Source organism: Convolutriloba macropyga, chromosome 2 (assembly GCF_964194025.1).
Source record: "Convolutriloba macropyga chromosome 2, txConMacr16.3, whole genome shotgun sequence".
Classification (NCBI taxonomy): Eukaryota; Metazoa; Xenacoelomorpha; order Acoela; family Convolutidae; genus Convolutriloba; species Convolutriloba macropyga.
The window spans coordinates 12,003,336-12,018,215 of NC_134469.1; the positions used below are offsets into that span (position 1 = coordinate 12,003,336).

Genomic DNA, 14,880 nt, shown 5'->3' on the forward strand with positions numbered 1-14,880 from the left:
TTATCGTTCCGGTTAGGGTTGGAACATTTCAACGCTTGAATTCGCTACAACCTCTTCTTGAAATTATCGCTACAACCCAGTCTTAAAATTAGGCGACAAGACTACTGCTGGCTTAAACTTCAATGTAAGCGCCTGGTTTTGGTGCTGAATTTTAATGCTACGCCGTCCCCGTGGTTTTATGTCTTCATTTCTGCCGAACATTGTTCGAATTGCATGCATTACAATTTAATTCTTGTACCATTTGCGATTTAATTGTTGATCAAAATGGGATTTTAATGATGGAAAGCAGGCTTTGAGTTACTTTTTCTTAGATCATTATATGTTTAGGTCAACATATCTTTTTCGCAATTTTTTTTTTAGTATAATGCTTAATTGACCTCTAAAATGTGAGCATATTTTTCCAATTAGCTTAAATTTAACCGTCTTTCCGCTATGTTTCTTGTTGTCTAATTGAGTTACTTAGGATTTGTCCAATTGTCTGATTTAATATTCCGGATATTCAGTTTTCCTTCATAAGTTTTCGTTGACTTTAAGGGCTTTATCGAACTTTTCCAGTTTCCTGTAGATCAAAAAAGACTATGGATTGAGACCTGTACTAAAACATTGATGCCCCGGAGTAGAGCTCAGTTACGGAGGCTCGCAGTTCTTCCTGGTATTGTGGGCTTTTTATTCCATTTCAAGGAGGTTTTTATCTTTTCGTTAACGTAGACTGTCGTATACAGGTAACTATCATGCAAGTCAATTCCTAATTGAAGAAAATCTTTGGGGTCCTCTTTTACTCTTCAAACAATGTCAAACCAGATCTCCTTCAAAGAGTTTTTGTTTTCTGGTTTCGTGTTCAGTTGAATTTTTTTAGTTTAAAAACCTTTGCAGACAACATCCCCATTTTAAGGTACTGATCCTCACTGATATCTTGACATTTAATGTGATATCAATTTTCACATTTTTTGCATTCAAATATTTTGCTGCTCGGGACCAAATTTTATGACGATCAGGGCATTTCTGTTCTGCAGTTTTGGATTCTTCAGAGCTCATCTCGTTCTCAGTACAAAGTTTATCTTCAGAAGTTTGTTCTCCATATTGTGAACAAGACAACTTCAAGAGAAGCCCCCATTGCCAACCGTTTTTTTTTTACAGTACCAGCTATAATTACTTTTAAGGAAAAATTTTTGTCTGCAGTTTCAGTAGGAGCTTAGGTGTTGATCTTGAGGGGTACACTGGTGTGGTGACACTTGAATAAAGACAACTCAGGGCATCTTCAATGGCTTCCAAGACGGGAACATTAGCAAACAAATTTTTAATATCTTGTAAAAAAATTGCCTATTCTATTGATATAAAGTGGCCCTATTATGCAGTTCAAAACTTTCAAGTTTTTGTATTGATATTAGACTCGAAACTCCAAAGTTAGCTGACGCCACTTTTTCAAAAAAGAGTAACATTTTTTTGGGTTGAGAGGCAGTACCAAGGTGAGTAGACATCTAAAATTGTGAACGAGTCTTTAAATGAATTCTTCAAAAATGAGAGGGTTATACAGCAAGCGTTATCTTGAGTTGAATCTAGAGCACAATTTTTCTTGATATCTGCAATACAACGACTTTAAAGATTTGAAGCGACCTATTGCAAAATGCAGAAGCCAAAGGAAAAGCAGCGAGCAGCAAACAAGTCTAGAATGTCTTTTTGCAACAAGTGTAAGTTTTACTGCCTGCAGTTCAGTTTCCAGTTTTTAGTCCATTCTTTAACCGTTTGTGTCCAATCCTAAGCTAACCCAAGGAATAAATATGCGAAAAAATAAGCAACACTTGCAAAGAGAGTATGACTCAGAATGGCGAAATCTACGACTGAGTTGCTATGAGATGGCAGATTCACTTGAACTCCGTTTAATTTGCGCTGCCGACAAATGGCAAAAAATGGCAAACGAGGAGCGTGGGGTAAACGCTATGGTACTATGCATTGACTGTGTAAAAAAAGATGAGTTCATCCGCAGTAGCGCACTTGTCAGCCTGAATCAGGAGTTAGGTAGGCTTGACACGACTGAGAACTTCGAACAGCTGTAAGACAAGCTGACCAACCATGTTGAAATGAAGAGAAACGATGCGGTAAGAACTTTTTTTATAGGAGCTGTCCACGTTTTTTATATTCAGCTCAGATAATTGTTTGTTTTAATAAATCCATTTTTTGATAGATTTAAGAAATTCAAAATTCTTCAAGAAGGCGTACTGAGATGGCACTGGACCAGAAAATTGTTTTACCCCGCGTTAAGGAGGTGAATTCTATGACTCAATTGTTTACTTTTTTTCACCTTAGAAAGTCTTATATCAGAGCAGCTACCACTCAGAGCTGAAATTTGATAGGTGTTATGTTTGTGAACAATAAAACGAGTCTCCTTCATTTCCAACTGCAGATTTTTTATTGAATTTTTCAAGATCAATGAAAAATAAAAAATGTTAGCCTGTATCTGCTGCTTCAGTTTCGAAGTAAATGACTCCAAAATTTTGTGTAACTTTAGTTTTTTTCCGCAGAAAGAGTTTATTATCTTAAATTTGTTTTTTTTGTGCAAAATTTTTTTCAAACAAAAATTTTTTTAAAATTTTTTCAGCTCTTATTTAGGTTTTTTTTAGATATTAAAGTTGATTTCATGATCTTTTTATCGTTTGAAAGACTTCTGCGACTTTTTATCGTTCCGGTTAGGGTTGGAACATTTCAACGCTTGAATTCGCTACAACCTCTTCTCGAAATTATCGCTACAACCTAGTCTTAAAATTAGGCGACAAGACTACTGCTGGCTTAAACTTTAATATAAGCGCCTGGTTTTGGTGCTGCTCACGCTTGTTCAGCAATGGCGTTTGTTTTGTATAAGAATGGTTCTGAGAATTTTAATGCTACGCCGTCCCCGTGGTTTTATGTCTTCATTTCTGCCGAATATTGTTCGAATTGCATGCATTACAATTTAATTCTTGTACCATTTGCAATTTAATTGTTGATCAAAAAGAGATTTTTTCTTAGATCATTATTTGTTTAGGTCAACATATCTTTTTCGCAACTTTTCTTTTATTATAATGCTTAATTGACCTCTAAAATGTGAGCATATTTTTCCAATTAGCTTAAATTTAACCGTCTTTCCTCTATGTTTCTTGTGGTCTATTGGAGTTACTTAGGATTTGTCCAATTGTCTGATTTAAAGTTCCGGATATTCAGTTTTCCTTCCATATTTTTTCGTTGACTTTAAGGGCTTCATCGAACTTTGCCAGTTTCCTGTAGATCAAAAAAGACTATGGATAGAGACCTGTACTAAAACATTGATGCCGGAGTAGAGCTCAGTTACGGAGGCTCGCAGTTCTTCCTGGTATTGTGGGCTTTTTATTCCATTTCAAGGAGGTTTTTATCTTTTCGTTAACGTAGACTGTCGTATACAGGTAACTATCATGCAAGTCAATTCCTAATTGAAGAAAATCTTTGGGGTCCTCTTTTACTCTTCAAACAATGTCAAACCAGATCTCCTTCAAAGAGTTTTTGTTTTCTGGTTTCGTGTTCAGTTGGATTTTTTTAGTTTGAAAACCTTTGCAGACAACATCCCCATTTTAAGGTACTGATCCTCACTGATATCTTGGCATTTAATGTGATATCCATTTTCACGTTTTTTGCTCTCATATGTTTTGCTACACCGGTCCATATTTTGTGACGTTCAGGGCCTTTCTGTTCTGCAGTTTTGGATTCTTCAGAGCTCATCTCGTTCTCAGTACAAAGTTTATCTTCAGAAGTTTGTTCTCCATATTTTGAACAAGACAACTTCAAGAGAAGCCCCCATTGCCAACCGTTTTTTTTACAGTACCAGCTATAATTACTTTTAAGGAAAAATTTTTGTCTGCAGTTTCAGTAGGAGCTTAGGTGTTGATCTTGAGGGGTACACTGGTGTGGTGACACTTGAATAAAGACAACTCAGGGCATCTTCAATGGCTTCCAAGACGGGAACATTAGCAAACAAATTTTTAATATCTTGTAAAAAAATTGCCTATTCTATTGATATAAAGTGGCCCTATTATGCAGTTCAAAACTTTCAAGTTTTTGTATTGATATTAGACTCGAAACTCCAAAGTTAGCTGACGCCACTTTTTCAAAAAAGAGTAACATTTTTTTGGGTTGAGAGGCAGTACCAAGGTGAGTAGACATCTAAAATTGTGAACGAGTCTTTAAATGAATTCTTCAAAAATGAGAGGGTTATACAGCTAGCGTTATCTTGAGTTGAATCTAGAGCACAATTTTTCTTGATATCTGCAATACAACGACTTTAAAGATTTGAAGCGACCTATTGCAAAATGCAGAAGCCAAAGGAAAAGCAGCGAGCAGCAAACAAGTCTAGAATGTCTTTTTGCAACAAGTGTAAGTTTTACTGCCTGCAGTTCAGTTTCCAGTTTTTAACCGTCCATTCTTTAACCGTTTGTGTCCAATCCTAAGCTAACCCAAGGAATAAATATGCTAAAAAATTAGCAACACTTGCAAAGTGAGTATGACTCAGAATGGCGAAATCTACGACTGAGTTGCTATGAGATGGCAGATTCACTTGAACTCCGTTTAATTTGCGTTGCCGACAAATGGCAAAAAATGGCAACGAGGAGCGTGGGGTAAACGCTATGGTACTCTGCATTGACTGTGTAAAAAAAAGATGAGTTCATCCGCAGTAGCGCACTTGTCAGCCTGAATCAGGAGTTAGGTAGGCTTGACACGACTGAGAACTTCGAACAGCTGGAAGACAAGCTGACAAACCATGTTGAAATGAAGAGAAACGATGCGCTAAGAACATTTTTTATAGGATGGGGAGAACTTTTATGAAAAAGTTGCTGAAGATTTGGAGAAAATTGAAATTGACTAAATCAAGCCGATGGCACGATCTGGAAAACTAAAAAATCACGTCATCAAATTATATATTTAAATCCAGGGGGCTCAGAACAGACAAAAAAGAGTGAGAAATTTGATCCAACGAAGAACGAAGTCAACTCAATTATAGAATTCAAGTGGTTAAAGCCAAACATAACGCAACAAGTTTTGGCCATATTAATGAATTTAGAAAAAACCAAGAAATCTGCTAGTCACAGTTTCTTCTGACCATGATGTCAGGTTGATCACGCAACAAATAATAAGAGAAAAAAGATGATCCCGTTGCAAAAAAGTTGCGAGGAACCAAAGCTTGAAAATCTAATAGTGAAAGAGACTAGAATCTAATAGTGAAGGAGTGCCAAGAGAGAAGATAAAGATCAGGAATTTCAACCTGCTCAATGAAGGATGAAAAGCGGGAGTAGCCGAGAGTGCAAGTTCAAAAGCTTAGCAATCATGACTAGGGTCTAAAAGCCTTCTTAGGGAACTACAAGAACCCTAGCACTTTTCGAGAAGAGAAATTAGTTAGCAAAAATAATTATCATTAAAACTACACTGTGGTTTGCCTTTGCGAGACGAGGTTCATCGAGGATATCTTGTCTTCTAAATTACTGCTGTCAGAGTATACAATCGATAGATCAAGTTCAAAGGAAAAAGCGAGTAACGTTGTCTATGGTTGAGATTTAATAATTTTCAAGAACATTGTGCGGTCGTAGCATTTCCGGGAAGAACTGCCAGATTCATTTAAATTCTCTAAGATAAGTTTGCGTATACATAAAGTGAGCGTTGTAGCCCCTAAAAACTATCGAAATAAATCAAATGCAGGTGTGAAGACAAAGATTTCCTTCTGATTATCAACTACACGTCAGGTAGCAGTCCTGTGATCATACACTGGGGTTTTTAGTTCTCAGATACACATTGAGACACTCATAGCAGTGATATTGAAGAAACCGAGTTTTGTAGAAATCTGAAATAAATATGTTGAGACAGCCTATAGATTTCCAATTCTACTTTATATTGCTCTCTACCGAATTTGAACGAGAACATAGGAAGAAAAAATTTCGAGTCAATATGTCATAAGAATGTCGACTAGAAGAGTTAAGATTTTATCAACAATTTGGAGCGATCGTCGGAGCATGCTTTCGACATAAAACCCGTTTTTGACAAAGTCTCCAAGCCTGGATCAAACTAAGCAAGTCAAAATTTCTGCATGGACTTTTGTTATAGAAGCGACAACTGAAATGGAAACCAACCAGTTGTAGAAACCTTGCAGTAGAGAAAACCTTGCAGTCAAAATATGTGAGATAGATTGAAAAGAAAGTGAAACCGGGCTCACGTCATCATGAAAAAAATGGTTTGAGCCAGCGCAATTCGGGAAAGGGAGGGAAGACATTTTTGCCATATCAGGTCGAGGAGATCTAAGAACTGGAGTAAGAGATCATCGTTTTGCACGACGCTTTAAACAACATTCTGACAAAACCACTTTGGAGATCAACTCCTCTACCGCTATCACCAGACAAGTTAATTGAAGAAATAAAAAAGATGGAATTTTACGTCAAAAAAGTTGTCTACTGCCAGCGCCAGAACACAGCAAACATAGCTCAACTGTTGTATTCTTGAGCTTTGTTATTCTTGACGTCATTAAAAACTTCACTCATCTCGACCAAAAAGATGAAAGACGACGTCACAGTTGACAAGAACAGCGAATTTCATCTTCAGATGGACCTAAAGCACAAATTTTTTAATCTCTGCACGACAACGACCTCAGAGTTCAAGCAACCTAGTGCAAGAAGCAGAAACCAACTAATAGCCAGCGAATAAACAAGAGGAAATTGTTTTCTTGCAACTGTGTTATTTTTACTGCCTGGAATTCAATTTCCAGTTTTTTTCTACAACCGTTTGTTTCTCATCATGTGCTAAATTAAGGATTAAAATAATGTGCAAAAACACCCAAATTTTCAAAAAATTTTATAGCCCAAAATAGAGAAACCTACGGCTGCTTTTCCTACTAACCGGAGATACACCTGTAACGTTTTGTCTGTCTGAGCTGTTTTGTCGCAAGTAGCAATTATTGGCATGATTGATCTTGCAGAGAACGGTGTGCTACTCTGCAATGACTGCTTCAAAGGAATTGAGAGAGCTAAGTTTATCCATAGTAGAGCACTTGTCATTTCTGTCAGAAATTAGGTACGCTGAAGACGTCACAGTTGACAAGTGCATGCGCTAAGAAGGATCCGTAAGAACAAGGGAAAAAATTCTGAATATAGTTTCTGAAAAACAGAAAAATATGGAAAAAGCCTTGGTCAAACCGATGAAACGATTTGGGCGACTGAAATAAAATCACGACACCTCACAAAATGTTTCCATATTCATGGAGGGTGAGACGATTTAAAGAAGATCAAGAGTAAAAATTCAGTGCCAACAAATGACGAAGTGAACTCAATCAATGGATCAGTGGATCGGAGATCGATGAAGCAAACATGCTGACTGAGTTTCACCTCAAACCCTGATCTTTTTTATCGAAGACTTCAAAAATAAAAGCCCGACGTGAAAGAACTTCATTATCTCAAAATCCAATTTTCATGTGATCATATTTTTGTTAGATGTAACGAACACGAGGGGACCAAATAATTACCCTCTAATATCCCCTCAAAAACACTTCGGCAAACCAGCAAAGCTCTACATAAATTGTTTAGGAACCTTTAGAGAGTGTGGAAAACCGGAAGGTAACCGCGGTAACGACAATTTAAAAAGCACAGGGTAGGGAAACGGGTTGAAAACTATAGGACAGTCTATGCTGGAGAAAGACAGAAAGGTCCGAAAGAAGTGTGTTAATACGAGCCATTGTACGATTAATTTCCAGGCATTTTGTTGCAGTTCAGCGTGGTTTTGAAAAGCAAAAACATGTTCAGATATTTAGTGAAGATAAATGAGGCCTTGAAACGAAACAAATCAGAAGAGATCATGGCCTCATAATTAGATTTCTCTAAAGTCTTCGATCGGATGCCTCGCTTGGAATTCTTGGATGAAATGAATCAAATTTGTGTTAGCGAGAGCTTCAAAGAGGTGCTAATTGACTATTCGACAAAATAAAGAGAGTTTGTTGCAGTGAATAATGTCATTGGAATCAGAAGTCACAAGCTTTGAACCTCAAGGATAGCTCCTGTGTCCTCTCTTGTTTCGCATATTTATCAACGGTCCTCCGGACTATTGTGGTTCTCGCAGCATTTTGTTTTTTGGATGTTTTGAAAATTCTTCTTATCGGTAGAAGAAATCCAAGCTGACCGGCAGTCGATAGCAGTGTTGGCTTTAAGAGAACCGAATGACCTGATGATAGAAAAATGCGTAAAGTTTCATTCAGAGGCGGGAAAGAGGAGATGATATTAAAGGGCAAGATTCTTGACCTTAGTACGGAAATGCGAGAATTGTGAGTCCTTGTCAATTTCTGTATGCATTGGCAGGTGCGTCAACTCTAAAGAGTGACATCGAGAATTTGGAATTGTTTCGAAGAAATCGCTGAAGTGGCTGACGGGACAGGCGAGAACTCCGACTTTGCAACATAACTGAAGAAGCTAAATCTGCTGCCACTAACGATGTTCATGCAATTGAAAGGTTTCCTACTGCTCCGAAAGCAGTACTCTGAAGAAAACTCCAGTGATCTACCAGAAGTTGTTGAGATGAATACGAGTTGCTGATATATTTAATTGAAGAAAAAAAGAGAACAGAGAAAGCGAGATGTGAATTTGTTTTCGTATATGCAGTTCTGAAAAAATCGTATAATTGAGAAAGTATGGAAGTTCTTCAACGAATGTTTTGTGAAAAGCAAGAGCTGCCCTTGGCGCATCTTCTGTGACTGCAACAAGTGCAGAGTAAAGAGTGAAGATTGGGATATCGTCCCTACTACTCAGATGTGAATTCGCAACAACAACAAAATAAGTCATTAAGTAAAAATTTAGCATGTCCGTCCAGGGGTTGCAAATAATATGGACCCAAATAGCGAGGGGGGCGCAAACGGAAAAGATCGAAGAAAACTTCGGCCAAACTATTAAAATTGAGGGATATAAATTGTATTTGCAAAATTTATTTGTCGGACCCTAATTTATCCTTTCCAGGCAAAAATAACAAAAAGAATTAAGATATTGCAAATCTGAAAGCAGAAAAGGAAATATTAGGTCAATATCTTGAAAACTTCTGAGAATTTGAGCATCTTGAAATAATGAATTCGATTTGTAACTAACAAATTTTCAAAATTAAGTCTTAGATTTACAGAATTTGAAGAATTGTGCATTTTGATTCAGCTCGTAGATTTAGGTACTCGTTGTCGGAGACGGTATGGACAAACTTAGAATTGATAAACGAGCAAATGGAAAACGCTCGTTTATAGAGAAAATTTATTTGAAATGAAAGATCTCTCATTTTCATCCTCTTCAAACGTTCTTAACACTATACATTTTCACCTATCCTCATGTTGAGCTTTGATAAATTATTTCCAATAATACTTATGATTTCATGTGTATTGATTGCAACTCCATCTACGTTGGTCAGTGATTTTTAACAGTTACCAAAGGCATGACGGAGTACGGTAAGGCAGTTTCTCTCATTAACACGAACGTATTGAATGGAGAGAGGAAGGAAACAGTTTTCGCATTGGCAGATCTTAGATGAGTTTAACTACCATCTGGAGTTGGAGCAATTTGTTGAGGCCCTGTTTAATAGAACCCGTAACTGTAGTACTAAAAATGAATATTTGGTTTGGAAAAGCGTTTGATTATACAATAGTTTTCGTAGCAGCAGAATTCATTGGTTATTGGAATTGTTCAACAAATTAGTTTAAACTGAATTGTTAAACTGCATCTGCTACATCGATGTCGAGCAATCAGATGCTAACAAGTTATAATGCAGGGGAAAACTCATTAATTCTCCAGGAATGAATGTTTTTCTCAGTTTGTACGAGTTATTCAAACCAGCTAATTCAATTAAAACTCTTAAATCTTCTGCCTCTTCCTATGTATCTGCAACTGAATGACATTTTACTGCTAAAAAACTGAAATCTAATGAAGTTAGGGAACTTACGCTTCCTGAGAGGGAAGCAAATTGGAAGAGCTCACGAACTGTTTAAGACATTGAAAAGTAGAACTGAAAAAGCGAGAAACGAATTTATGTTTAGAACGGCCCGCATATTCAACAGACTCGAAAAGCAAATAAACTTCACGAAAATGATTGGTCTGAAAAAACGAATATTGAAGATCATGTGGAAATTTGTCGATGAAAACTTTTTAGAAACAAATAGCTGCAGCTGGCAAATCGTCTGTGATTGTAACAGGTGCAGGAACTCGAGGGCGATATTTTAACAAACACGGAAAGGGAGAGATGCCCGTCAGTCACCAGACAGAATGTACATCAACAACAACAACATTTCAGTAATCTATAACGAGTTCTAAAACTTTCGTGAGGAACTTTTAGATCACCCTTTGCTGTTAAATAATTTTTTTCCAGAACGGAGAGATCTCACCGTCACAAAATTTTGAAGGCTCAATTTGGCGTCATTTTTGGTTTGGCAATTCATTTTCCACAATTTGCCTTATTCTAACTCTTCTCTGATAATTTTTCATCAGTTATTTTCAATGCCCCAAGTTAACAATTTTTTAAGATTCTCACTCTCAGATGGAGAATTTGCCTCGTACATTTGATTGTTATTAAGCCGCTTTCCCAGTCTCAAATGCGGAAAACAGAACCTCTGAAGTTTTCGTATTACCTAAACTTAGAACTGAGAAAAGTCGAGATGGGTTGTTTTCAAAACTTGTAGCTTGACAAATTGAATCACAGACAAAATAACTTTTTAAATTGCATTACGTAGTATTCTTTGACAGGGAAGAATTGAAGACGTCAATTTCTCTCCATTTCACTTCTGTTGATTGCGGCTTTTTAAAAAATAACTCATGTGCTCTGAAAACTTTTGGCACCCAGTCGCACCATCATAAGTGTGAATCAACTTTATCAACCAAGAGTAAGGTTTATGGCAAGTTTATGAAATATTCAATTGAAGAGAAAAATGAGGTTCGCTTTAGCTCACTTTACAGTTTGTGACAGTCTTTTGGAAATTTTTTGTACCTCAAGAAATAACGCTTGCAGCTTTTATCCTGAGGCGTAACATGTGTGCTTACTCTGCATCTGTAGAGACACGGCAATAGCATTATGAATGAATATACGGGGAGATAATCCCAACATCCATTGCCGGAATTTCAAATTAGCCGTAGCTCATGGTAACAGTAAGCTGCTTTCAGAGGTCATGTAAATAAGCTCTAAAAATGTACGCAGGGGACTCGCAGGGATTACTTCACTGTGGAGTTTTGAAGAAAAGTCCTCCGGAAGATCAAATGCGTAAAAGAAGAAGTTGGAGGGACCGCTACTTCACATTGTACCGAAAAGCCGATGGATCGATACATCTAAGATATTATCGAACTAATAATAAATCGAAAGGTTAGTGTCCTTGCATAAATGTCTATTCGAAAAATTATTTGCAAATCTTGTATTCTACTTTTGTAAGTTCACTATTATTCACAATTTTTGCAGCCAGAATGTCTTGTTTAAAAAAATCAAATTAGGTAATGACGGTCTTAAAAACGCTTTGTGAACAAAAACATGAAATATAATTGATGAAATATAATTAAATCTCTGGAGCAACTAAGATTAATGGGCTAGGACTAATTTCCAAAAGCACCATATTAGTAAACCCAGGACGTAGAGATAGCCCCGCCAATTACTGCAGTGGTGCGGCTGTTTCTTATTGGCGGGGCTCTATTGCAAAAGCCAATTTGATCTAACATGTATTTGTATATCTGAATTTCACGTTAAGTCTGTATTATGTAACAGCTCTGGATGAAATGAAGGGTTCAATTGACATGGCTACCTGTCTAACGCTGGAGTCCGGCCATACCTTGAAAGGCTTCGAGAAAATGTTCTCATTCAGTATTGTGACACCTCGAAGAACGTACTTCCTTCTGAGTAAAAAAGAGAACGAAATGAAAGAATGGGTGGCCAAGATCTGTGAATCATGTGGCTTTGCTGCTACAAGTAGCATCTCACCAGCGACCATACGCGACCAGCTTCAATTGAATGATAGAATGACTGCATCTGAAATGCAATCTCCAGACACCGAATACAATGATGCCTTTGCTGACCAAAATGCTGCACGTAGAGCGACTTCACCAACTCAACCGATGCCTTCAAATCCCAACTACTACCAACAGGACGCGCCGGCACGAAGTAACATGTCTATTGACTTGGCACATCGAGTCCAAAATAGCTGCAGTTTGGCAGCGCCTTACGAAACTCTTGGAGATACATCACCAAATGCCGAATACGGCAGAGAAGCCCAGTATCATGCATCAGCGGCTACCGAATACTTCGATACTGATCCAAATTCTAGATTGAACAACCAAATTTATGGCTCCGTCAGTATGCAACCTGTTAGGAGTAATAACAACCAGAGAAATGTAAATAATAACTTCGGCGATCAAAGCGACATTTATGGTCCTACTTATGCAAGTACTGCAACAGATGGAGGTGGAGGCTACATGGCCGAATATGGTGGATACGGGATGCTACCGTCTCCAAACGAAGCTCCTATTCTAAAGTCATCCTTTGCCCCGCCTCTTCAGAATATCAACGGCGTTAATGGTGCTCAGGATCCTTATCAAGCGCAGGTTTGTGAATTATTTTCCATGATGACTGAGAGAAAAAGTGTCCAAAAATATGCTTAAAAGGTTTGCGTTCAGTGCAGTGGCAAACCAAGGTTCTTTTCGGCAAATGGAAGCTTTTTTACGGCTCTATAAATTTCTTGATCCTATCCGTTTTCAAGTTGATGGAAAAATTCGGCAGTTATCTCAGCTTAATTATTAATTGCTCTCAAACGAAGTTTGTAGCAATTAAATTAGTAAGTGCCCTTAGAGACTTTCAGCTCACTAGTCTTCATGTATGCGATTCACAGAATCTGTTTTGGAGACTTATACTTATGGTGCGAAGGGCTGTTCTGAGAGATTGACCCACCCCCCCCCCCCCCCCCCTGTTGCCACACCATCAGTCCCCCGGTGACCCCCCCCCCCCGCTGCGCTCACTTACGCCCCTTCAATTAAGCTAAAGCTAGCCTCACTAAACCGTGCCTAGCTACTGACGAAGCCAACCGCGCTAAGGTCGTTTGAGAGCAATTCGCCCGACCTTCATTTTGATGAATTTTTTTATGTATGCTTCAGGCGAATGGTGGTGTCAAGGGGAAGCACGAGCACTATCTCAACCTTCTGCCAGATAAGCCTCAAGTCGACGTCAAAAAGTCACCCCGAGATGAAATTGACGGCCTTGAAAGATTGCAAGATCAAGCTAGACCACCCCCAGTTGACCGCTCAGCTAAACCTCAGCAGGCAAATGTTAGCTCTCCTCCCGTCCCTAATACTACTCATTTTGCTAGCAACGCTACTTCTAATAGTCATCGAAGTTTGTCCGAAAGTCGCCGAAATAAAGGTCCGGGTATTTTGAGTCTGACTGCTTGCAATCCACAGGGTAGTCGAAACCGCCAGCTCAATGAGGTTTACTCCTCGATTCCTTTGAGTCCCGTGACTTCGTTTAGCAAGAAGAGAGATGAAATGCCGATCTTCTTTGAAAGTGCGCAACCGATCGGTTTGGACATGCCACCGTCACCAAGTCGAATCAGTCACGATAGCGTCAATTCTTCAAACTCTGCGTCAGATGCCGAAAGTGTGTCGCAACTTCCGGACAGCGTCTCAAGTACTCCCGGCTCTTCGTTTAATCATAAAAGCAGAATATCGTCAAGCCTTCCTGGTTCTGCCGGACCAACGCTCATCAATAACAACAACAAGTTCCAGTGGTCTCAAAAAGAGATAAATTATACTGAACTGGCCCCGGACAGCCCTGCGTATCATAACATGCCGCAAGTGTTCTTGGGTCCTGGTGGTACCCAGTACACAAACATCAACACATTCAACTTTGCATCGGCTGCTGAGATTGCAAAGCCAGATACAGCGTCGCCTATTCAACCCAGGCTCCAAACGTCCAGATCTTTGGATCACACCAAACCAGGATCCCTAACATCGACTCCGGATTCCAAAAGGAAAGAGGTCGAATATACTCAAGTTGATTCCGACAGGACCCAAGTTGTGAATAGTATGCGTGTGTTGAGGGAACAGCGAATGAAGGACAAACAATCTCCAAAACTCTAGAACTGTCTCATGTTATCATTCATGAAAGTAGTTCGGATAAAACTCTGTGAAACTTCTCTGAAATAATTTCATCTTTCTGTCTTCAAGCCTTAGTGTCGAAAGCACTGCTTTCGCGTTAGTTTCATTTTACTCTGAGTAACCTTTAAGCTGATTTTGCATTTCTATTCTGGTACAATCAAGATTAAAACTTTTTAACTAAAGTTGAGAGAATTTTTTGCGCCTGAAATATGATTCTCAAAATTAGTTAATGGCTCACGAGCTTGATTGGAGCTATATCAATTAGATGATAATTTACATGTCACAGCTATAATGCGTTTGGTTTTAGGGGGCGTTTGTTAATCAAATTATCACTCAACTTTAGATATTCATCTATTATTTTTCTCGGAACAGAATTCACTCACTTTTATTGAAGCTAGACTTTGCATTGCATTATGTAAGATTTTAGCTTGAGCATTGCAAGCTATAGTTGAAGAATATTAAGATAAAGCTGTTGATCTATTTTAAATTTGCTTTTATAATTGTAGTAAAAATAATTAGTAGTTGGAAATAAATATTCTCTGAACTATTTTTTAAATAGGATCATGTACATTTGAACGTAGAATGATATTTTGGGTCTTTCCCATTACAGCGCCCCCTCCCTCACAAAATTATAGCCCCCCTTATATATTTAAGGTAATGGAGGGATGGGGGTACATGCTCTAGCCCCAGTCAACTGGAGAGCTATAATGCGAACGACACAACATTTGGCTTTCGTTGTCACTTGGGGTGGATTTCGTTA

The 14,880-nt window shown here is 38.2% G+C and overlaps 1 protein-coding gene across 1 annotated transcript; it reads left to right on the forward strand.

The window, feature by feature from the left end:
- Positions 1 to 11,157: 11,157 nt before the first annotated feature.
- Positions 11,158 to 14,667, forward strand: LOC142356511 (uncharacterized). Its single transcript, XM_075408408.1, has 3 exons — positions 11,158 to 11,349; positions 11,743 to 12,575; positions 13,122 to 14,667. The coding sequence occupies exons 1-3, from the start codon at positions 11,178 to 11,180 to the stop codon at positions 14,100 to 14,102; spliced, it is 1,986 nt and encodes a 661-aa protein (XP_075264523.1). The 5' UTR covers positions 11,158 to 11,177; the 3' UTR covers positions 14,103 to 14,667.
- Positions 14,668 to 14,880: the final 213 nt, after the last annotated feature.